The 23,636-nt window shown below is 38.5% G+C and overlaps 3 protein-coding genes across 4 annotated transcripts in view; 2 read left to right on the forward strand and 1 right to left on the reverse strand.

The window, feature by feature from the left end:
- dysc (whirlin protein dyschronic) overlaps nucleotides 1-16,031 on the forward strand; it is a 39,676-nt gene extending 23,645 nt beyond the window's left edge. Inside the window, 5 exon segments of the mRNA XM_065864102.2 lie at nucleotides 6,695-6,775; nucleotides 9,384-9,470; nucleotides 10,134-10,328; nucleotides 10,386-10,478; nucleotides 10,728-16,031. Coding sequence (XP_065720174.2) covers nucleotides 6,695-6,775; nucleotides 9,384-9,470; nucleotides 10,134-10,328; nucleotides 10,386-10,478; nucleotides 10,728-11,705 — 1,434 coding nt within the window. The 3' untranslated portion in view covers nucleotides 11,706-16,031.
- On the reverse strand, nucleotides 7-4,258 carry LOC108013062 (uncharacterized). Of its 2 annotated transcripts, none has more exons than XM_017078681.4 (2): nucleotides 4,100-4,258; nucleotides 7-387 (listed from the first exon to the last, which is right to left on the reverse strand). In XM_017078681.4, the coding sequence occupies exon 2, from the start codon at nucleotides 370-372 to the stop codon at nucleotides 139-141; it is 234 nt and encodes a 77-aa protein (XP_016934170.1). In that variant the 5' UTR covers nucleotides 373-387; nucleotides 4,100-4,258; the 3' UTR covers nucleotides 7-138. The 2 variants fall into 2 exon arrangements, with proteins under 2 accessions (XP_016934170.1, XP_036672319.1); XM_036816424.3 differs by lacking the exon at nucleotides 4,100-4,258 and adding an exon at nucleotides 1,123-2,120.
- A 396-nt stretch (nucleotides 16,032-16,427) lies between the features above and the next one.
- Nucleotides 16,428-23,522, forward strand: LOC108013439 (alanine--glyoxylate aminotransferase 2-like). Its single transcript, XM_017079311.4, has 4 exons — nucleotides 16,428-16,724; nucleotides 17,836-17,954; nucleotides 21,743-21,977; nucleotides 22,066-23,522. The coding sequence occupies exons 1-4, from the start codon at nucleotides 16,636-16,638 to the stop codon at nucleotides 23,105-23,107; spliced, it is 1,485 nt and encodes a 494-aa protein (XP_016934800.3). The 5' UTR covers nucleotides 16,428-16,635; the 3' UTR covers nucleotides 23,108-23,522.
- Nucleotides 23,523-23,636: the final 114 nt, after the last annotated feature.

Below are 23,636 nucleotides of genomic sequence, written 5' to 3' on the forward strand. Positions count from 1 at the left end.
TATTTTTGTTGTGTACTTTATTCTTTGTATCTGTAACTGTATCTATAATATGTTAATCTAACTATCACTAGACTTAAGCACTATAACCTATATGTGGGTTATATGGGGCAGCATGTTTGCCTAGCCAGTAAGACCTCCTCACATCTTGTCGTGCATGGAGCCCTCGGCCACCATGGGTAGATGGTAATCGCGGGGCGGCGTAAAGGGTCGCACAAAGTGTCGCCACTGGCGGTGGTGCAGGGGCGGGGGCGGCTGGATGGGCGTGGTCGCGGTGGTTGCCACCGCATGGTGGTGCTGCTGATGGCAACTGTTCGGCTCGAATTTCGGGCGTGGTATGCGCAACTGTTTGATCTCCGTCAAATAGGTTTCCATGTTGTCGCCAGTCGCCTGTTGATGTTTGATTTGTTTAAATGATTTGTTGTTCTTTGGCCAAGTTGCAATCAGTGTGGAGTGGACTTTGTTTGACGGTCTGACATTGCACTCGATGGGGAAAAGTCAGGGAAAATAAATAAAGGGTTTGGGGGGTCCTAGGTGTCCTAGGACAGCGAGCGTAAAGTTTGCCAACCAGTTCGATTCTAATTGCAGTTCTAATGAAGTGGTATTTTAAGCTGATATTTACATGGTTTTATTTATGACCCTCCACTAAGAATACTTACAAAATACTGTTAAAATGAGGTTATTGTTTTGAAATATCTATAGGATACTTCTAAAATTGCTACTTCATTTTCTTTATAAATAATAAATGCGAAACAATTTTAAAGTAAAACTAATTTATTCGATTATTTAACTCACTGCTAGTCATGACATTAATAAATGATGGAAAATTCCAAAAGAAAGTGCTTAGTAACTCAAAGAATCCCCAAAGATTCCGTAATTTATTTGCAAGCAAAACTCCGTTAAAACTCTTTCCTCAGAGCAAGAATCACTCTGCAATGAAGAACTATTTTAATGAACAGCCAACTTCAGTTATTCACTTAAGTTCTTATTTGATTTAGAGGGAAACGTTTCGTACTTGAATCTTTTGATGAATGTTTCCCCTTTGAGCAAACTTCGCCGACCAGGCCACTTGGCTCTCACCCACAACTTGTTGAGTAAGTGCAGGAAAAGTGAAAGTAAACTCACCGCCAAAACCCCAATGTACGGTATGTGGTATATTCGGGCTAGAAGACAAGACAGGAAAATTGCAATAATTTCCGCAAAAGGCGTTCAACCGTATCACATGCAGGCAGTCAAGTTCAGGGCAGGATTTTCATTTGGTTCGCACGAAAATTGATTTGGATTTGGTGGTGGGGCAGTCGGGGAATCGGGGAACTGAGGAGCTCTAAACGGCTTGCGATCCGCTTGCTTAGCCCTGTTTACACAGCTGACACCATTTGGGCCAGCTTGACCGACCGATGAACGATGGTCCAATGGCCAATGGTCGATGGACGATGGACGACGGACGATGGACGGAACCGACCCAGACGGCAGCTGAGTAACCAGTTTGATTTCAACTACAACTGACAAACAACTTTTTGTTGGATGTCGCTTGTCTGGCTTATGGGACACTCACTTTTTCGAATTTACAGGGACCCAGAGAAGGGGGGATAGAAATCGAGGTGGAACGGCAATGGGAGCGGGAGATCAGCCGGAGACCAAAAACTCAAAAGTGGGTCATTAGAGAAATGTACTAAATAAGGTACAAAACTTTGTCAAGACCAAAACGAAAACGTAAATGGAAAGTATAAATTGTTGTAGCTTGTACATGCTTCAAAGTTGTTTATAATGTAAATAAACCATTTGGATGCGTAGCGAAAACCAGTAAGAAGCTGAAAACAAAAACAAACCCAAATCCGGTCTACAAATTCAATGGGTGTGAAATATAATTATGAGATTGGGGCCCAGTTGGTTGGCTGTCAGATTGAAGACCCATTCTGTCAATGGAGAACACTCTCTTACCCATCATAATGAGAACCTTAATTGAGGCGAAGGGAAAGGTTTGGGGAGGTAGGGAGGTGTGAAGTCTTGAATCTTGATTAACCGTTATGACAAACTCTTTTACGTCTATCCATTATGTTGTTTTAGCAATCCGGACAGCTTGTCATCTTTGACATTATTCATTATACTCGACTGGGTTCCCCGGGGGTTAGGTAATTAAGTTACCTTTTAGATACCCTAAGAAAATTTTCAGTTTTTGGGTTGCTTCAAGGGGGAATTCGAAGATAGAAGGTTATATTTATAATCATTCATTAAACAACAATTCAAATATTCTTTAGCTATTCATATACTTTAATTATTTATTAATCACTTTAAATTTAAAAACTAAACTCCAAATAAATATAGCCACTCTCTTTGAAATCCTATTAATTAAAGTGGTTAATCTTTAAATATTTTTAAATTGACTTGTGGCAATATCTTTTATAGCATTTGACATTTTTCATTAGGTGACAGTTTCGCAAGCCTCAATTTTATTTGAATTTAAAAAACCTAATTTGTTCGACCTTGCAATGGCATTAATAAAATCCAGCTTTGGGGACTGAAAAACGTTCGGCAACTCCATCGATGCGGTGGACCAATGTTGAATTCGAGTTCGGTTCCCCCCTCTATCTTCATTGCGTATCTAATGACAGGTCCCCAAAAACCCCGCCAGCCTCCGATTGAACAACGAGGTCAATGGCATGTGCTTTGAATGATGATTGCCAGCTTTTCGATTCGAGTTACAAAAATTGAGCTACTACCAATAAGATGTGGCTACAAAAAAAAACATCATCATCAAACACGACAACACAAATCTTGGCTGCAAAAGTTTGCAAAGTCATAGATTTGATTGATTTTGAAATGGTTGCCCTGAGCAGCTTACCAAGAGACTCCAAAAATGATTGAAAAATGCTACGAAAATGATGTGTGCGTAGGGAAAATACAGTTAAATGGTCTGACAACCTTACAATTGACTGAAAGTTTTCATTATTGTCTGGAAAATTCTCTTTCTCTTCCACGTGAAAGTTGTGCTTCCCGGTTTTTAAACGTTGAAGTCGAAGTTGTTCCTTCTGGTGAAATTTTTCTGGTTCTGCCAGTCGGAACCTTTTTTTCTCTTTAACTTTTCCAAACACTTAAACAAAAGGTGAACATTTAATTTGTTGTCGTATTCACACTATTGTTATGCCAGCGATGAAGTCAGAGATGTTGGAGCTCTTTGTTGTGACACTGGGATATGAATAATTTTGGTTCACATTCGGGTCTAGCTCATTGACCTAAAAAGCAACTGACAGGTGACCGAATGTCTAAGAATAATTTATAAAATCTCTTAATTTGATTTTGTCGATCGGCCGGGATGAGAAGTGGGTCAGAGTTGGCTGGAAATGATTGGTTAACTGAAACCAATTTTGATGAATGCCTAAAGAGCGGTCTTTCTGTGAATATGCGGAACAACGTTTTTTATTGGAGCAATCTCCATTAAGTTTCTCCTCCGGAAAAAGGGGTATTCTTATTTATGCCTTTTCCAATGGCAATTACTTTAGTCAGTTGTCAGTGCCCTTAGGCCCAGAGACACTCTGAAAGGCTGTCCAAAAAGCCATTAAAAGCATTTCGTTCGTTCTGTGTTTTATGCGCATTTCTTCTGAACCTTTTTGGCTTTCCCTTACAGCCGACAGCCGATGTTCTTTTTTTCTGGGTCGAAATGTTTAGCAACTATTTCGCAGTCTTAACCACCTAGAATCCCCCACCCCCCTCCTCCATCATTTCCGTCAGCAACTTAATTGCAAAAAAGAAAGACAACAGATCAACCAAAACGATTCAACTTCATTGTGGCAATTAAAAAAGGTAACAAAAAAAATGGAAAACAAAGGAAATTAGCTCAGCCGAAAAAGGTGAGAAATAGAAGTTAATTGAATGCAAAATGCAAAGCAATAAAACAGTGTTTGTCTTCTGACAACAAGGCCCCAAAAAACGAATTGCGATGATATAATCAGACAAGAGTCAGGCAAAACTTCTGCTGGCTTACTATAATAATATTTATGCAATAATTCGGTGGCAAACAGAGCGCGAAATGTAACGAAACGCGAGATTTGTCAACTCCACAGGCAACTTGTTTCTCGTTCAATTTAAGCCTGGTTATACGCACTTTTAGCTGATGCTCGTTGGCCGCACAAAATTGTGGTAAACGTATATTCAGAGCCCTCTGATGACTGGGATTTCAACCTCACGCTCGAACCGACGACGCGCGACTGAAACTGCAGACTTTTCTGAAGGTAGAGCTGCGGCTCAGACCAAAGTTGCTGCTGCCGGTTGTAGTTGCTCATGTTGCTGCTTTGCTGTTGCTGCTGCCAAAAGCCAACGATGCCCAGCCAGCCGCAGCAGCAGAGCTACTCTTTTTTGGCCAGAGTCGTGGGCAGATGGTAAATGGTTTGACCAAAATATCAGAAGACCTTGCAATATGATATAATTAGTAGTGGAGTTGAACTTCCACACTGTAATATCCCAAATAAATCGAAAAAAACTAACTACTCAAGAAAAAAGAACACTTTCCTATCTTTTAGAAAAGGTATGATAATAATATTAGTACATTTAAACGTATTCAAAATTAAGCTTAGTAATTAAGCTTTTCTACAAAAATAATTGAATTAGCATTCAGATTTATGGCATCAATTTCTTTTTCGCTTCTTTTTCGGGGTATAAAAAAACTTCTGGAAACATCAAAATTAAGAGTAGGCTTTCTAAACAAACATATGCACGTAAAATAAATTCAGAAATTTTTGAACCCAACAAATATAAATTGTGGACACTTAATGAAAACATTTTAAAATGTAGCTAAATTAAAATGGAAATAGGTCTTAACTTAATTTAAGTACCACATCATTTCGATTATTTCAGCTTACATTATAAGAACGACACTAACACCCAGTGAAATGCAAACATTTAAATTTGCTAGAGCATTTTCGAGTTGGCTTGGCATCTACACAATTTTCATCCTGGGGTTTTCGTTGTTGCGTTGGATTTTGCTTTCTTTGACGTTTTGCCACTGAACGTTTTCCCACTACTTTTTATGGCCTAGTAATGTAAAAAATTACCCGCAACGACGACAGAAACAATGGCAGGCGATTTGATAAACAAAGACTGTCAATATTTATGACTAAAAATTATACTGCAATTATATCGCCAAGATATAAGTGCGCGATTTACGCAATGCTCGAACTGGAGTGACAAATAAATAAAATGTATCCGTGGGATACTGCAGCTGACATCGACTGCAGCTGTGCGGGGTTTTTAGTTTCTTTCCTCCGGCCCCCTATTTTTTTTTGTTATTTATTTTTCTGTTTACCCCTTGGGCTTTGTATTTGTTTTGTTTTGCTTGAACATGACGTAAATGGAAAATTTGTATTTTCTGCCTACTGACTATGACTGGCGGAGTTGATGGCCAGAAAGACGCTTGCATTTGGCATTGAAAAGAGATGATGCTCATTAGCAACTAAGCGGAGTAATTAATTTTTCTTTTTCGGTTTTTCAATCTTCTTTTTTTTCGCCACCGTTCCACGCTGCGTATGCGCAATGGATGGAAATCGCATTAATTGGATACAGGAACAGGTAAGCTCGATGTTCGCTGCATTCGCCGTTTGTTACACTTTAAGCACTTTTCGAAACTATCTTTTCGACACACTCACACACACAGAGCCAAACACACACACCAAAACACATATAAACATATAAACTCCAATAAATATATATACAAACGTACATACTTAACAAAGGAAAAACAAATAAGGAAGCAATCGTAACCAAAGAGCAACAAAAACTCTTGTAAATATTTAGCTCGCTACTCTGTTTTAAACCATTTCTTTAACTAATTTCGCCTCTGGTGATTCGTGTGCATAATTTTCCGAATGCAAGAGGTGGGGACGTGTATGTGGGCGTATTGCAGGCCCAGGCAATGGAGCTTTGGTGAAGATTACCTCACAAAATTTTGACATAACCAAAGATAATAAGCAAATAAACGCGTTATAGCGGGTGTAGTTTAAAACCCAGATTATTCAGTTGAGCGAAGGAAATTTAAATTGAGGCCTGAAAGTATGCTATTAAAATTTACACGAAGCAAGCAACATTTTGTTTTAAGCAACATGTTGGTTAGCAACATTTGTTGCCAAGAGCTACAAGGAAAATATAGAAATTTCTTTGAAAACTCATAACTTATCCTGAAGTTTTTAAATCATAAAACTAGCTAATTTAAAAATTAAAAAAAACGTAATTAGACCTATAACAGCGGTAGCGATTGTAGAGAAACCCCATTCTATAGTTAAGACATTAGTTATATAGTTAGGTACTCATTTTCAAATGGATCATATAAGTAGTTGTGGTTACTACGATTAACAGTAACTTGTAACCTCCCGTAAATCTTCAATAAGTATCCAGTTCAACTATATAACCAGTAAAATACTTAAAAGTAGCTTGACTAGTTGAATACAAATATATAACCTAGGAACCCCACAAAGACCCACAGAATCCTCCTGTTCTCTATTACTTTCTCTCTCTATTTAAACCCAGCACACTGATTTCCCCCTTGATTTCCCACTCGAGTCTTTCATTTCACCCCGGCACCCCTCACCACTTTTGTTGTTCCATCAGATCCATAGACTTCCAGATCGCTTTTGAGTTTGGATTTCCGTGACCTCTTGTCCCGTACTCCCCGAAATTGTTCTTGTTTGTTCATTTGTGTGCATTTCAGGGCGGCTACTTAGATGGACTGCGTTCACATTTGGGTGGTTTAACACAACGTGTCAAATCATGGTATTGGGGACGACCTCTAGTAAGTGCCAATGTATTTTTCGTTAAAACGTTAAAAACGAAAACAAACAAAAAACAAATACCTAATAATAAAAACGACACCAGCAACCACAAAAATAGAAATTGTGTTCGCAAGTTGAGTGGAATAATATTTGTCTGCGAAATGTTTTCACCAGTCTGCATTTTGTTTTTCTTTTTGGTACAGACCGTTCAATTTGCATCTCGTTGCATTCAATTTAGCCTGAACTACTTAGTATTGTTGCTATCTCACTATCTCACTCGCTCTCTATATCTCTCTCTCTCTATCTCTGTAACTCTGTCTCTCTCTATTAACTAACTAACTTAAATAACTTAACCGTTTTGAATGTGCATTGCAACGAAAGCCACTGCAACTGCAAGTGCAAGTGCCATTAAAATAACAAAATTAAAAGATTTCTTTTCTCGAATTCGGTTGCATTTCAAGCATTTTGTGTTGTATTCGTAGGAACTGTGTTTTAGTTTTGTGCTCTCATTCCAAGTCAAATTTTGCTTGCCCCACAAGTTAAACAACCACATTATTTCCATTGTGTTTCGTTTCTTTATTTCTTTCATTTTTTCGTGGCGCACTCGAAAACGTTTCATATAGATTTCCTTAGTCTCTTTGTAAAGTAATTGTCAATGTAAGTATTTTAAAACAAAAGCTAAACAAGACACAAGACTAAAAAGCCAACAATGCCTTAAAAAGCGAAAGGTCAAGCCTTTAAGACAAAAAAATGAACAAAAAGTGAATATAAAAAGAGAAAAAAAACAAGAAAAAGAAAAGCTTGAAAAATACATTTGCACATTTACGCATGAGTCACCCCGATTTCTAAACACACGCAAAATATCAATATCAATATCCGTATCAGCATCGAATAATTTGGTCATGGTTCACCGCCAGCCATAACTCACCGATTCACCTCTCACACATCGATTTGTAGTGTTTCTACCATTTCTTTTCATTTGCCCTGTAATTAGTGTAAATCCCGATTTATGTTGGCCTTCATTTTAGCTGCTGCTCTCCTACACAACGACACCAATTAACAAAAACAACACACGCACCCCAATATCCTAGTTGTAGTTAGCAGCTCTTAGTCCTGTAAAATACTCGTAAGTTGAAGTTTTGAAGTTTTAGTTAGCGCTACATTTGGTCCCACCTAGTCCGACTTAGTCTAGTTACCAAAATCTAAGTGTCTTAGTTGCCAACTCTTGCCATTAGCTTTTATAGACTGTATAATTATTGTACTATATAGTTGCAAAGCCTTAAATTGCACAAACTCGAAGACAAAACACAACCCAGCCAAAAACACAGACAAAATCCACAGATACGCACACAGCACTCGCATATTCATAAATTGCACTCTTGAATTTAGTCCAAAATATTTAATAGGTGAAAAGCCAATTATCCAATAATAAACAACAGTGGCTTAAAAAACTCATTTTATTCGGTGTTAACTTAAAAGTGCTGAAAAAAAGGTTTATTCAGCTCAAAAAACTACCCAAACCGTTTTAGGCTTCCCAAAGTTTTAACCCTTTGTATGGTAACAAAAAAATGTTTGTAGGATGTTATAAAAAATATTTTGTGCTTTTAATGTTCACTGCTCTTTTAAAATTGATTTTTATAAATTGGTTTCCATAATAAATATAGGTTAAATTAAGCTTACAATACTGGTGTTTGTTTCAAAAATCTTTAACAATAAAAATAAATGTTTAAAAACTTAGGATTCAATTATAAATAATACTGAGATTAAGTAGAATGTTGAAGCTATGCAATATTGTCATACAAAGGGTTAACAACCACAGTAAATTTAAAAAATATTAAGTATTCATACTACTTTTTGCCCTTCTTTTCCGATTGTACGATAAAATCCGAAATATAAGATAAGCTGCACTCTCGCCAGTGACAAACTGAAAAAACCACTGCCAAGCCAATCAAGCAATCAAAGCTTACATCAACGAATAGTCCAAAATGGTGAAAGGTAACCAAAAATCGAATGCAAAAGGAAAAATGACAACTCTGCAATCCAAAGCAAATCAGCTCAGTTCAGTTCACTTCGAATGCCAATCGATATCCAGAATCTCAGACTGTCCCCCTCTATCTCTATCTATTTCTCTCTCTGTTTATCTCTCTCTGAAGCACGCTTTGGCATATGCTGTCCCACAAGAACCACCCATCCACCGACCCAAAAACAAACCCACCACTCAATTTAACCCACCGTATAGTCAACTTGTCATACTTTATTCAATTAAATTTCTATCTGTATGTTTGCAAGTGAGCGAAAATCAAAGCCAAAAAAATAAAAAAGAAACAAGCAAACACTTTCTAAAGCGGCCACAATCAAGAACCTTATAAATATATTCTAACCATATTTCACACGCAACCAATACAGTCTACCAAGAAATCAACTATGTTTTTTATCTCTACTACAAGCAACTACAACGAATTCTTATGCAAATATCTCTACTATTTTCATTTTACATTCAACTTATTGTACGACCAAAAATCAATCAAATGTTTGCTCACTATGCAAAACCCAAACAAACAAACAAACTCATTGCCAACATACAATGTGGCCAAATCTGAAAACCGAACATAAAATTAAAATGAATAGGAGTTGGCCACAAAACTCTCACGAAGTTTCGATATGAAGGAAGAAGGCGGCACATTGCTGGGCGATAAAGGTGTACGAAGGCATCAGGTGAGTGCTACTCCAAAACTAGTGCAATCACACTAAAATAACAGATATCTATATCTACAACTAATAACTGAATACAGCACTTGAATGCCAACAACAACTTTAATATAACTAAAAACAGAAAACAAATGTATGAGAAACCAAATCAGTTACGGCTCGAAATGATCAGAGTTAATATTTTCGTCGGTTTTTCTAATTAAATTTTTTACAATTCGGTCACCCCAGAACATTTCATGATTCATTCCAAACAAATCACACAAAAGTTTCTACTTTCTCTCTATCTCTCTTTAGCTAACTCCAAAATATACAACTATGCCATTGAATATTTTTAACTAGAAATATTTGTAAATTTGAATTGGCCTACCTTTCCATAGCTTGAACCGTTTTCTATTGTTTGAACCACACGTAAATAAGTACAACAACCCAAAACAATACTTACCAAAGTCCTTGAATCAACCAAATGTTAAATTGCTTGCCTTAACCAAATCACAAAATCTATTTTACCAGCTTGAACCAAGTTTTGATTAAACCCAGACACAATTTGAACTTTAAGCTAAACTTAGAACTAATGGATATCAAAGAAGTTTTAATCAAATGGGAAATATTAAACAAAATAGTTTACATATTTAATTGATATTTTATGAATTCAATTTATTTGTATTTCAGTCCATGCAGCGTCTGTCAGCGGAGCAGAATGGTGGTTCAACGACTGAACAAACACATGAACACAATCCAAACGTCGTACCTGATCATAGAGGCAACTTACACATTACAGTTAAGAAAACCAAACCAATTTTAGGTATTGCTATCGAAGGTGGTGCTAATACAAAACACCCGCTCCCTAGGATAATCAATATCCATGTGAGTATGCCAACGATCATTTAGATTACTTTTATGCTAATGTTGAACTTGCAACAGGAAAATGGTGCAGCATTTGAAGCGGGCGGCCTAGAAGTCGGGCAACTCATACTGGAGGTAGATGGAACCAAAGTGGAAGGTCTACATCATCAGGTAAAGTTCAATCTTGAAAGGAGTATTTCTTTAAGCCCCTAGTGTTTTAAAATCACAATAAAATGTCATTAGGTGTCCAAAAGTATGCAACAATATATTATTAACTCAGAACTTCAATGAATTCATTCGGAAGACAACTATCCTTAAATCGTTGCATACTTTTAGGCACCTAAGACTTCATTTAAAAGTGCTTGCAAAACCCTAGTGATATTTAATACATCTCTGCTAACTATTTCCTTGCTTTTCCAGGAGGTTGCTCGACTTATAGCCGAATGCTTTGCTAATCGTGAAAAGGCTGAAATAACCTTCTTAGTTGTCGAAGCAAAAAAATCAAATTTGGAACCGAAGCCGACGGCGCTGATATTTTTAGAAGCCTAACATTTGCTTGCCCTGCCGGCCAGTGACCCATTGGAACGCCAAAAGCTGGAGTTCCTCTACGAATGGGGCATCGATTTAACGGAGACGCCAAAACCAATGCCAACACCAATACCGCTAACGAAAGCCAAGAATCCGCCGCCACTGCCCCATGAGATGCACAACAACATCAGTGCCCATTATGGTGGCAGTGCGGCGCTCAGCAATCATCAACCTCATCCGCATACGCATCCGCATCCACACACTCACCAGCAGCAGCAGCAGCAGCAACAGCAGCAACAGCAGCAGCATCAGCAGCATCAGCAGCAACATCCAAACACTAAAACGCCCAACACGAACAACAACACACAAGCAACACCAACCGGAGGAGCAGCAGCAACAGCTGCCAGCAAACAACAACCACCGGGAAACACCAACACACCAACAAAAGCTTCGCGTGAGGCAACTCCCACAAGGGATCAGCATCAGCAACATGCCACGCCCACACGCGAACACCAGCAGCAAACGCCCACCCGCCAGCAGCAACTGCAACGCGAACAACGCGAGCAGCAGCAACGCGACCAGCAGCAACACCAACGCGACCAGCAGCAACATCATCGCGAACGGCAGCAACATTATCGCGAGCAACGCGAACAACGCGAGCGGGAATACCAACACGAACACGAACACGAACAACACCACCACCACGAACAACACCATCACCAACACCATCGTGACCACCACGAGCAACACCAGCAACACCAACAACACCACCACCACCATCATCATCATTCATCTGGATCACAGCAGCAACACCAACGCTACAGCAGCAGCAACAGCTACAAATCTCATAATAATTCCGTTTACCAGTAAGGAGAAACCGAGAAACAAGAGTCAAGAAATGCAATTCTAGCAATTGGAGCAACAATTTTTTGGAAACATTCTTTCAAAACTGCAACAGCAATTCAATCAGTAAACAGTTTAATTGTGCTACCTATGTTTAAAACATAAAATAAGACCTCTGCCCCTCATGCACGCCTCTTTCTTCACCGAACACAACGCGCTTGACAGAATATAAAAACAAAATTGACCCAAAAATATTCCGGCTTTGTCCTAATTAAACTGTATTCTATGAGTCGCCATATCCCGCTTTAGTAGGCCCCCTAGAAATGTGTTTATTTGTTGTAGCTGAAGAGATGCCCTAACAAAAAAAAAGAATGTTCAAAGAAAATGGAGTCTATGAGACCTGTTTGTAAGAAATCCTATATAAGTTTTTCTCTTTTTGTTAAATATATTAAACAATTTCAGAAATATCAAATGTAAAATTTTAACACTGCCGAGGTTAAAGTAAAAAAAAAACCAGGGCATCTCTCTACCTCACTTGGCTTTCCGTTCTGCATATGTGTCTCCCTACGAAACTATCCTAATACTAGAACCAAGAACCACTCCGATCCTCAACTAGAATATCCAGTGACAAGACCTATCCAGACCTTAGGTATCCTAAGAACCTCTATCGAACCACGCGCTAGTCGAATTGTGTAAATCTGTGTAAACTCTAAAACATATTATTGTATGATTATAATTACTATTGATTATCAAGCGAGCAACGTAGCTTAGACCGTTAGTCATTACTTGTTTAAACTGGTGACAAGACAACAAGTTTTGGTTCACGAGATTACTGTAAGAGCAATGTTATTTGATGATAAACCCACAAAAGCCCCCAAAGGAAAAGCAACCACAACCCAATAAGGCATACATTAAGAAAATCAAGAGCTTAAAATGTTTAAAATGAACAAGTAAAATATCTAAAAATCCCTTAAACAGTAAGCAAGAAGAAGATGATGCAGAGATGAAATATGAAAACAAAGATTAAAGGCACAGACACTGTAAAATATAAAAATAACCAGAAAACTAGTAACGAATTATCGCTTTTGTTAGATTCAAACACACACTAACACACAAACATACACGCATGCACGGCACTCACACACACACACGCATGCATATTGCCAAATTGATTGTATTTACAGCAGCAAATTGAAGAAAACTATAAAAAAATACCAACAACAAACAAAAATGAAGCCCACCTAAGCAAAAAGATAATTTGTAAAAATTAAAAATAATCTTAAAATTAAATCACAAAAAATGTAAAAAGCTATAAATATATATTTAAAGAAGGAAGCCACAAACACACACACGATAACACTTACACTAACACCCACTCAGAAATAATTAGCCCAAAAAGCGCATCAATTCTAAATTTTAACCAAAATATCAAATTATATACCCGCAGTGTTGTAAGGTTAATCGAAGTTTCTACATTTTGACATCGACTGAAGTTTTCTTATGTTTGGAATTTTTTTCAAGACTATATTTATAGTCCATCCATCATATTCCTTGATCAATCTGACAACACCGCAAGGCATATCCCTGTTATTAGTACAACTTAAACTGCACACTGCACAATTTTTGAATGTTTGTTAAATGTTTTAAAGAGCAAAAGCCGACACCAGGAAAATCCGCTGCAAAATTGTATTCTCCTCACCACCAAAATAACTAAGGAAAATCCCTTGCACCCCAAATCGATCCCCAAAACCAACTCCAACCCTGAAAAAATGGTAAACGAATTATGAAACTGCTAGGGCAGAAGGACATCTATGTCTGCTCTGCCACTAAAAATGCAAAAATAACATTAACGCTGTAGAGACAAGGAGAAATTAACGCTTAAAATTTGAGGTTGATTGGCATTAAGTAAAAGTTAAACGATGTTGAAGCAGGAAGAGCCGAGCCGACAGGGCGCGATCACGAGCAAGTAAAAAATTATATAACAACTTAAAAAACAGGCACGATGAACAACAGATTGTGCTGACTATAACTTCATACGTATTGTGTAAAATATTAGCAAAAGACGAATTCCTTTTTATAGATCAAAAACAAAAAAAACCAACGTATTTTTCGCTCTCTCTATCTTTCACTTTCGATTATACGATCTACGACCTACGATCTACCTATTATATCTGTCACTCACTCATTCAGTCAATCGTTCAGTCAATCGTTTCGGCAAGTTTGTTGATTTCGTTTGTTGTGTGTGATAGTGTTTGGAATTAAAATGAAACTTTTGCATGTCACAAGAGCAATTTGTTCACCCTAAGTCCCCCAAAAAAGTTAACTTTGTGTCTAATGATATGTATAGGGCATGGTTTCTATGCCGGGCTTGTTTTTATCATCTCAAATCTACGAAACGACGACTATTCCTCTGCTTAACTCTCTCTTATTAACTCTCTTTATGTATGTGTCTGTGTGGAAAGTAAATATACAAAATTATTAAAATTGAAATTGAATCGTTATATGAGGTATTGTACTTGTATTTTTGTTGACTATTATGTAATTAAACGCTTTACTGAATATCAGTTATGTACATTTTTTAGCTAAAAGTAAAAATTAAAAACCAAATTCAAGCAAAGAAGCTTATGCTGTTACTTATTGTTAGTGAATTTACCACAAAAAGAATGAAACAAAAATCTAAGAAAACCAAAAAACTCAAGTTAAATTTTCAAAAATTTATAAAAACTATAAAATCATTTTGCAACGTTTATGCGTGACGAAAAGTATCAAGGGGGTTGCCTTGTGGACGCACTTACGCCTTTGTATATTGCGATACATTTTGATGAGAAGGCTAAACTTAAACTTTGAGAACTACCAGATAAATATCTATTTAATATAATATTTATTAAAAATATACCGTATATAAAACGTATGCTAAACTATATCCAAATTGTAAACGACAATGAGAAGCAATTTTAAGCAAAATGAAGAAACCATTTCAATTTCAACTTCAATACCCCCACATGCAAACACACTCGGATGATGATACCATTTATGTGAATTAATATGTATAGAACTATATATATAACTATGATTACAAACAGCAACAAGGCTATCTATATGCTATGCTAATGAAAGGGTAAACGGCATTTAAACTCATTCAACCAAAACAAACAGAAACCGCATCACACGGGAAAGAAATGAAAGCTTATAAATACCATATAGAACCGTATATGTACCATACCATATAGATCCACAAACCATGTACCACGTAAATATCGTATCGTAAATAGCAATAGCAGTTAGTTATAGTTAATATGGATAGCTATATTACCGAATAGCAAAGCCTCAGCCGAAGCAAACTTGTTGTACGATTAAGATTGAGCTAGACTTTTAACCAGAGATAATCCAACTTGTAGATATATCGATATATCACATATAAAGTGTATGATTGTGTATATTACCGGTTAACAAAAGAACTCTTATGATTTCCAGGTCTCGCTTTTGAGTTAATCCTCCTTAAGGGCCCCAACAAATATATATCAAGTCCCCAAAAACCCTTAATGCATTCAGACCAGACCACAAAAAATACTACTAATAACCAAATACAACCAAAACAAACTGTGCCACCTAGTACATACATAACAAGAAATGCTCACTTTTATATTTTTTATCATACATACATACTTATATCGAGAATGCTAATGAAAAGTACACATAAAGAAGCACCTTAAGAACCACTGAACCACAAAACCGAACAAAACATAGAAAAATTCTCATGCCCAAAAGAATATATTTATATATAGTGTACAAGTTCTATACGCCTAGATATTCGTTCCATTGCTTTTTAGAGCCAATTTGCTTTGCTTGCGAGACAAAATCCCCTGGAAAGACCCATACTTCAATTTTATTTCCACCTCCGAAACCCATTCAAAATGACAATTAGGAACGATAACACCAGGCATAAACGCAAAAGATCGAGCTAAACTAGTGCTTAGTGTTTAAATATAAACAATTTCAATAAAGGTATTTCAGTTGTGTATATTGTAAAGAACAATTATAAATGAACAAATATAAAGTTAAACATTTAAAAAATAATTCAACAATTTATTGAAACATTAATAAAAATAATTGTATTTATCAAAATTAATACAAAACAAATCTAAGGCATTAGCATAGCAAAAGATAATGGTATACATAAATTGAAATGAAAATGAACACAAAAAGCGCTGATTTAATATTATATTATTAATTATATTATTGCAAACAACAAAGTGAAAAACAAATGATATTGTCCTTGGTATTTACATATACATAAAGAAAAACAGCAAAAAACAAGAAAAATAAAAAGAAAACGTTTTTTTATATAACCGATGGGTTGGAATTGTTTCATTGATTTAATATTATTTTTGATGGTATGGGTATCCTAAAGATTTCAGGTTTTGATTTTTAACAAAAAATACTAAAATATAGATATTTTCTAACAGAAACCTTAGATCATTTGGGGTAAGCAAAGATAACTATGGAAAAATATCTCAAATGGGTATGGTGAACTAGTTTATTAGCAATAAACAATATTTTACAAAATATTTCAGTAACATTACGTATTCTGAGTATTTTATTCGAATATTTTTTCAAACTATGGCGCCTTAACGCTCTCATATGCGATGAAAAATCGTCTTATCGATAGAACCGAGCGAGTTCGAATTCCCAGAGAGAGATGGCAAGACATGCCGCACTGTGTGTTTATAAGCGAGAACAAAACTTGGTTCGGCAACAATTTCAAACAAGACGTTAAAGGCGACCGTGCCTGCCAGCGACTGTCCAGGAGTTCAGAAAATCCTGCCAGGACATACAGCCCAAACACCCGGTTCAGTTTCAAACTAAAGAAAAATCACTTTCATTTTAAAAAGTGCGCGCTTCCTAGCCGAGTTTAAATAACCAAAAACAAAATTAAAAATAAATAAATATCTTTAAAATGCCTTTCGCAAACGAGCAACTTAACTTGGTGGCCAGCGAGCAGCTAAGCAAATCGGAGACCATCCAGCTGCGCAACCAGCACATCGGGTAAGTCATATCCTTCCGTAGTCCTTGCTCCTTGTTCCTTGTTCCGTAATCCGTAATCCCTGGTCTCCGGGTCGTGAGCCTGCGACCTTGCCTTGAATTCGCTGTGGCTGTCAAGGTCAGGCGGCATCCCCCACCCGGCCCACTCATCGCCTTCCCTCTCTGTTGCTCGCCCTACAAAATAGCCAGCCCGCTTTTCTTGTATTTTTGGCACTGTTGCCAACAGCAGCCCCCCAGCCCCCAAAAAAAGAAATAATAAAACAAAAAGTACAAAACACACACCGAAAAACCAAAACATGCAGCAGAGCGGCTTTTTTAGATTTTGGCTTTATTGATTTTTATCGCCTGACTGCAAAGTAATGGGAGCCCTATATTAGGAAGGCTTATAAAAATAATTTGAAAAGTTTTACAGGTCAAAATAGGAGTTTTTTCTTGATATAGGCTTCAGAAAACCACTTAATCGAATTTAATTAGCAATTTTGGATTGATTGGGGGCACATTATCTAAATTGTCAATAAAAAATATTAGGTTGGTCAAATTTTTAATTTCGCTTTCCCATTTTATGGAAAGTGTTGTAATTTAACAAACCTAGAAATTAAAAAAACAGGAACAATATATGGGTTTGTTTTTATGACTTTGTACTTTTACTTAGTACGTCAGCTAAAAATTGAAAACTTTCGATTCCCCAAACAACAAGTAAAAATTTTATAGGGACAATTTAATTTTGCTCTTCTTAATGATTTGCAATTTCCTTAGTTATAAGATCAAAGTGCATTTATTTGTCCCCGTTAAATTGTTAGCAGCTGTACCCCCGTTTTCTTTGTTTGCCTAAAGTCAACCATAAAATGTTTATCAAACACGGCAAGAGGCCTTGTTTTTGTCTGGCAAACACAAATACAATAACCATTAAATTCGGGAGTGGGCACGGGAATAATCTTAGTGATTATAGCCACAGCTGAGGCAGATAGTTGTGAATTGTTGAAATAGGCCCCGGTTAATAGTGTAACTAGAGTGCCATATACGTCATTGCATTTTACACTGTCTCTGGGACTTTATGGGTGTTATTAAAACTTAACTATTACCAAGTTAATACATTTTAATTTTTTCTCTCTAGGCAAGCCTGTCAGCTTTTCTATCGTTCTGACCCCCTGAAAATTGTACGCGGCCAAGGTCAATATATGTTCGATGAGGAGGGCACCCGGTATCTGGACTGCATCAACAATGTTGCTCATGGTAAGTGACTCTACCTATTACTAATATTAAGAGTAAAAAATATCACAGTGACAAATTTTTAGGGATTTTATGGAAAAAATAAGTATTACTAAGATATTGTATTTTTAAAGATGGTATAATATTTTAGAAAGATGATCTTAAAAATTAGTATGATACAGAAAATATGAAAATAATATTTGAAAATTGAGTCTTATAATCTTATATATTCAAAATCAGTTGGGTTTTTTTAAGATTGTTGCTATGGTCTCTCGATCGATTGCCTAGGCGGCAAATTTGGAACCGGGGCCTGATGACGTATTATTTTGGACCTACCGTCCGGACGTCGACACTTGGTCGACGACAGATCCTATTTCTGTTTATGCTGATTAGCAGCGGCACACGCCCAACAAATGGCAAAAACGCTGGGCTGCAAAGTGCATACCATATACGAGTAGTAAAAAGCATACTGGGGAACTTGAAGAGGAATGGGCGGACTCTCGCATTTGGCAACAAGTTCAAGGTTGGCCGCACAAATAGATATAGAACGAGTGGCGGGCCAGACGTCGGCGGCATGTTCAGGCCCCGATTGAGAAGCCCTCTGCCACTGAGTCAGCCTTATCACATCGCCCACCGGGCGAATTTTAGATGCTGCCTGGGAATAATGGGAATGTGAATGGGAATAAGGCGGGCGGGCCTGGCCACTTGGTTCTGATTTCAGATTTCGGGCCCCGACACAGAGCCGCAGAGCAATAACTGGTGATTAAGACAACAGTGTCATCGAGACAATCACAATAATAATAATAGCAAATGACCACGGGCCCATTTGCGTATAAAATATACAACGCGTATTACGGGCACATATATCATCATGGGGGGCCAGTCAAATCCAGTGTAACCATATCAACAATAACAACAACAACGAAGATTGACGTCGGCAACCAATTTGCCAATTTGCTTACTCTGGAATCTAGGTAGCTCAAATTGTTTGCGTCTTGTTTGTATTTTTCCAAAACACTTCCTAGAACGGAATTTTCCATTTACAAGGTTGAGTCGACAGGAATTTCCTTAGCCGAAATGGACAGTTAATATTAATACAGTGCCATCGCAAAGAGCTTACTATTATTACAACGTAATATTTTCAAATCAGCCGATCTATTTTAATCAGTTTAGGTGCAAGCTATTTATATGAAGCTTGCCTTTTGTTCATTTAGTTTTTCCGAATTAGATCTACCCCTTGCTGATAAGCTGAGGCCATTGGCATTGCGAATGCACTGAAAAATCATGAAATAGAATTAGAAGTCCAATGAGACTTGATAACGCCAGCCATTGTGCTCTTCAAATAAATAATAGCGTCCCTTTGGGTTCTGCCTACCTATAAAAGGGGGCTCATCAACCAATCAAAGGGTTATCATGCCCAGGGCAAATGGTAAAGTTGTTTACAACTGAGTGATAGTCACCTGATGATGTTTGCCCCTTTTAGCGTTATCAAGTGAATGGATGGAATAGATCATAAATATTTTTGAAGCATTAATCAGATAAATAAATGGATACCTTGTTTTCAAACAATGGCCACTTTTATGAGATGAAAACTGGGTCAATTCTAAACTAGAAATCAGTTGGAAATAATTGATAGTCCCCCATTTGCTCCACTAAGCACTAAGTAATCGTAATATATCCCTCTGATTTGGAGACCCACTTAGACGTTTGCACATTTCTTGAACGATCGCAAAACTTAATCAACCCCGAACTGACGTCTGATAGTTTGCCACTCCACCTCCAGAACGTAGTATTTCTAATACCCGTGCTGAGTCTCGTAACTGACGGCTATACCCATAAGTCATCAATAACAAAGTAAGAAATCAGTCCGCAAGCAAACATAACATGGAACTGGCACTATAAACCAGATAACGAGTCGAGTGCACGTGTTGACGATCTACGATCTGAATAACAAGATGTTATGAAACTTGGAACCACGTTCCGCGTAATCTCGTGCTACTTTTCTACTCCGGGGCTCCGAGAACCAGCAACATGTGAACGTCTCGTGCGAATGGAAATGTACTCGAGATAGCGGCTAAGCACAATGCAGGAAAAAAGGGGGAGGAACCGCCCCGGGGAGAGTCCACATCTATAAGGCGTACAGTCTGCCCATCCAACCGTCCATTGCTCTGTGCCCGTAGTCTAGTTCCAATATTTGTCTTAGTGCCCCTACCCCATGAGATCTGAGCAATCAGCTGTGCCACTCGGCACACATTGCGAGTGGAAAATTCTGACCAGATAGTCGGAAAAACACTCCGAGCTGTGAGAACTCGTACAAACAGCCGATATAAAAGCAAGAGCAAGTGGAAGTGATCATGTCATAGCGACCACTTGTAGATTGGCGACAATGTCGCGAGGTGCTTAGGAAATTCGCACATTTTGGGTACACAAAGGGAAAACGAATAAAAATAAATAAACAAGTGTGCTGTCTTTGTAGGGAACATAAAGATCATCTGGGGAATGCTCTAATTTAAAGATTATTTTAAGGATATTATAATTAAAATATTCCACTTTTAGTTTGAACTTAAACTTAGCTTAAGTCAAGATTCTTTATAATTAAAAAAAGGTATTGATAACGAAGGTTCTGAGATATTATTCCCATAGTTCTAAAAAAAGATTGTTTATATCTTGGGAACTTCATGTCACTTCAGTTAGTAACCTTTAGTTAGTAAATACCTAGTCTTTCCCAACACAACTGTACTCTTGTCTACTTAAGAAAATAAGAAACCCAAGCCAAAAGACTCCCCCATGGTCACTTGCAAAACTAATCAGCAATAGGGGAACATAATACTGCATTTCAGGGCACTGATACAGAAACTAGAAACGTGAAGGCATCGCGTGAACTTCACGTGATTTCTGGCTCGCCGAGCACTACGTCTTATCAGAAGGCGTGAGTCCAAGTCCAAATACTACTAATGAGAGTACGCGATAGAATTAGAATTAGTTGACCCCCAAACGACGCAATCTGTTGCCCGTGTGGACGGTGGCGGAGTGGTCTGGGTCCGGGGCTTATCGCCCATCAGTCGGGGCCTACGGAAAAGTGATATACTCATGGGTGGCGACGCCGTTTCAATTGGATCCGGGCCTGTCTGAAAGCGTTTTATTCTCGGTGCCGAGTCGGATTCGCCTGCTTATAGGCGGTGCGATGCGCAAACGCCCGGGCAATAAAATGGGCGGAGGAAAATCACGTGCGCGACTCTCTTATTTTTAGGCACGCCCGAAGACTGGCAGTACTTAAGTGGGTGAAGTTTGCCCAAGCTAATCGCTAGTTGGCAGACCTATAAATAAGATTTGATAATCGACACTTCAAGTTGACGACCACCAACAAAATAATTATTTCTGGGGGTTTTCAGCACCATAAGTTTGACTGATGGTGCCCTACACGTGCCTGATTTCACTGTTAAAATTATTGGTAATATTAAAAGATTTATTGGAATGATTTCCAATTTGGGCACTTATAGTTTAGTGGCTCATCATTAAATATTAAGTGCAAAAGTACCCAAAAACGTCATAACATTATATTCTTTATGAGTTTGCTAAATTTAAACTTCACTCTTTAAGACTTTTAATGATTAGATCAAAACCTAAGATAACCATTTAAATATATTTTAAGCGGCTTTCTTTTCTTCTTCCGTTTCCTGAATTAGTTAAGTTGTATGCTTAATCTTAAAATGCAGTTATTTTTTGTGGTTTAAATCTAAGATATTTATAAACCACTTTTGATGTATATGATACAAAAATATAAATTTACATTTCACTTTCCTTTCTTGCAGTGGGTCATTGTCATCCTGAGGTGGTTCGTGCTGGAGCCCTGCAGATGGCCACCATCTCGACCAATAACCGCTTTCTCCACGATGAGCTGGTCCAATGTGCCCGTACTCTGACCAGCAAAATGCCGGAGCCATTGTCCGTGTGCTTCTTCGTCAATTCCGGATCGGAGGCCAATGACCTGGCCCTTCGTCTGGCACGTAACTTTACAAAGCGCCAGGATGTCATTACTCTTGACCAGTAAGTTTCTTTTCTTACTTCAATACTAAAATATATTAAATTTTATTTAAGCAAACTTACTGATCTTTAATTTTCTTTTTTCTTATAGTGCCTACCATGGTCACTTGCAGTCGGTGATGGAGGTGTCACCATACAAGTTCAACCAGCCTGGTGGCGAGGTCAAGCCCGACTACGTGCATGTGGCTCCGTGCCCGGATATCTATGGCGGCAAGTTCACCGACAAGATGTATCCGGATGCGGATATGGGTGCACTGTATGCCCAGCCCATTGAGGAGATCTGCCAGAAGCAGTTGGCCAAGGGCCAGGGCGTGGCAGCCTTCATTGCCGAGAGTCTCCAAAGCTGTGGTGGCCAGATTTTGCCACCAGCTGGATATTTCCAGGCCGTATACGAGGCAGTACGCTCCGCCGGTGGCGTTTGCATCGCCGATGAAGTCCAGGTGGGATTCGGACGCGTGGGCAGCCACTACTGGGCCTTTGAGACCCAGAACGTCATCCCCGACATCGTGTGCGTGGCTAAGCCCATGGGCAATGGTCATCCGGTGGGTGCAGTGGTCACCACCCCGGAAATCGCCAAGGCTTTCCATGCCACCGGAGTGGCCTACTTCAATACCTATGGCGGCAATCCGGTGTCTTGTGCGATTGCCAATGCCGTGATGCGTGTCATCGATCAGGAGGGTCTGCAGCAGAATGCTCTGGTCTTGGGAGATTATCTCTTGGAGGAGTGCAATCGGCTGAAGCAGGACTTTGAATGCATCGGTGATGTTCGCGGCGCAGGACTCTTTGTGGGCATCGAGCTGGTTCAGTCGCGGGAGGAGCGGATTCCGGACAAGAAGGCCGCCCACTGGGTGGTTAACCGGATGAAGCAGCTCCACCGGGTGCTCGTCTCCTCCGACGGTCCCAACGACAACGTGATCAAGCTAAAGCCTCCGATGTGCTTCAGCCGGGAGAATGCCGATGAGTTCCTCCTGGCCTTCAGGGAGTGCCTGACCGCCGTGATGCAGGATCGACTGACCAGTGCCGCCTCCGCTGCCATGGCTGCCACCAGTGGCGTCATCGCCACCGCCGCCGAAACGCTGGCCAACAAGACGAAACTCTTCGAGCGACAAGATCGCCTCATCAAGTCCGTCTGAGGCAGTGCCTGCTGGTTGGCCAATGCCACCATCAGTACCACCAACGCCTCTCCGCCCGGGCACAAAATAGCTTTAGCCACCAAGGATATTTAAATTATTCCATGATCCCCTTAATGTCCTTTTGTCCCTTGTCCATTTAGCATTGACCCCCCTATTCTCTCAAAAATTTTGATTTGTTTAGCTGTAATGCCAAAATTTTGATTTGATTAGCATTAGTGCCATTTATCCGTAATCTACATATATATATTTTACGCTGTATAACCATTATTCTGTACGTCAAATATCTTCTAGTATCTAGAAACGTAGGGAGCCCCACACGAATTTCTTCCATTGTAATATGTATATATACAGTTTTGACTATATTAAGTATATTATGTTAAAAAATGTTATTAAAAAAGTTACGTATATTTTGTAATCTTACGATGTTTCAATTTGTTACATGGTTTCTGTACTCTTAGACTAAAAAAAAAAGAAAACGTTTCAGACTCTTCAAGTTATATGTATATGAAAGTATATTTTCTTGATCGGG

The sequence above is a fragment of the Drosophila suzukii genome, chromosome 3 (assembly GCF_043229965.1).
Source record: "Drosophila suzukii chromosome 3, CBGP_Dsuzu_IsoJpt1.0, whole genome shotgun sequence".
In the NCBI taxonomy this organism is placed as follows: domain Eukaryota; kingdom Metazoa; phylum Arthropoda; class Insecta; order Diptera; family Drosophilidae; genus Drosophila; species Drosophila suzukii.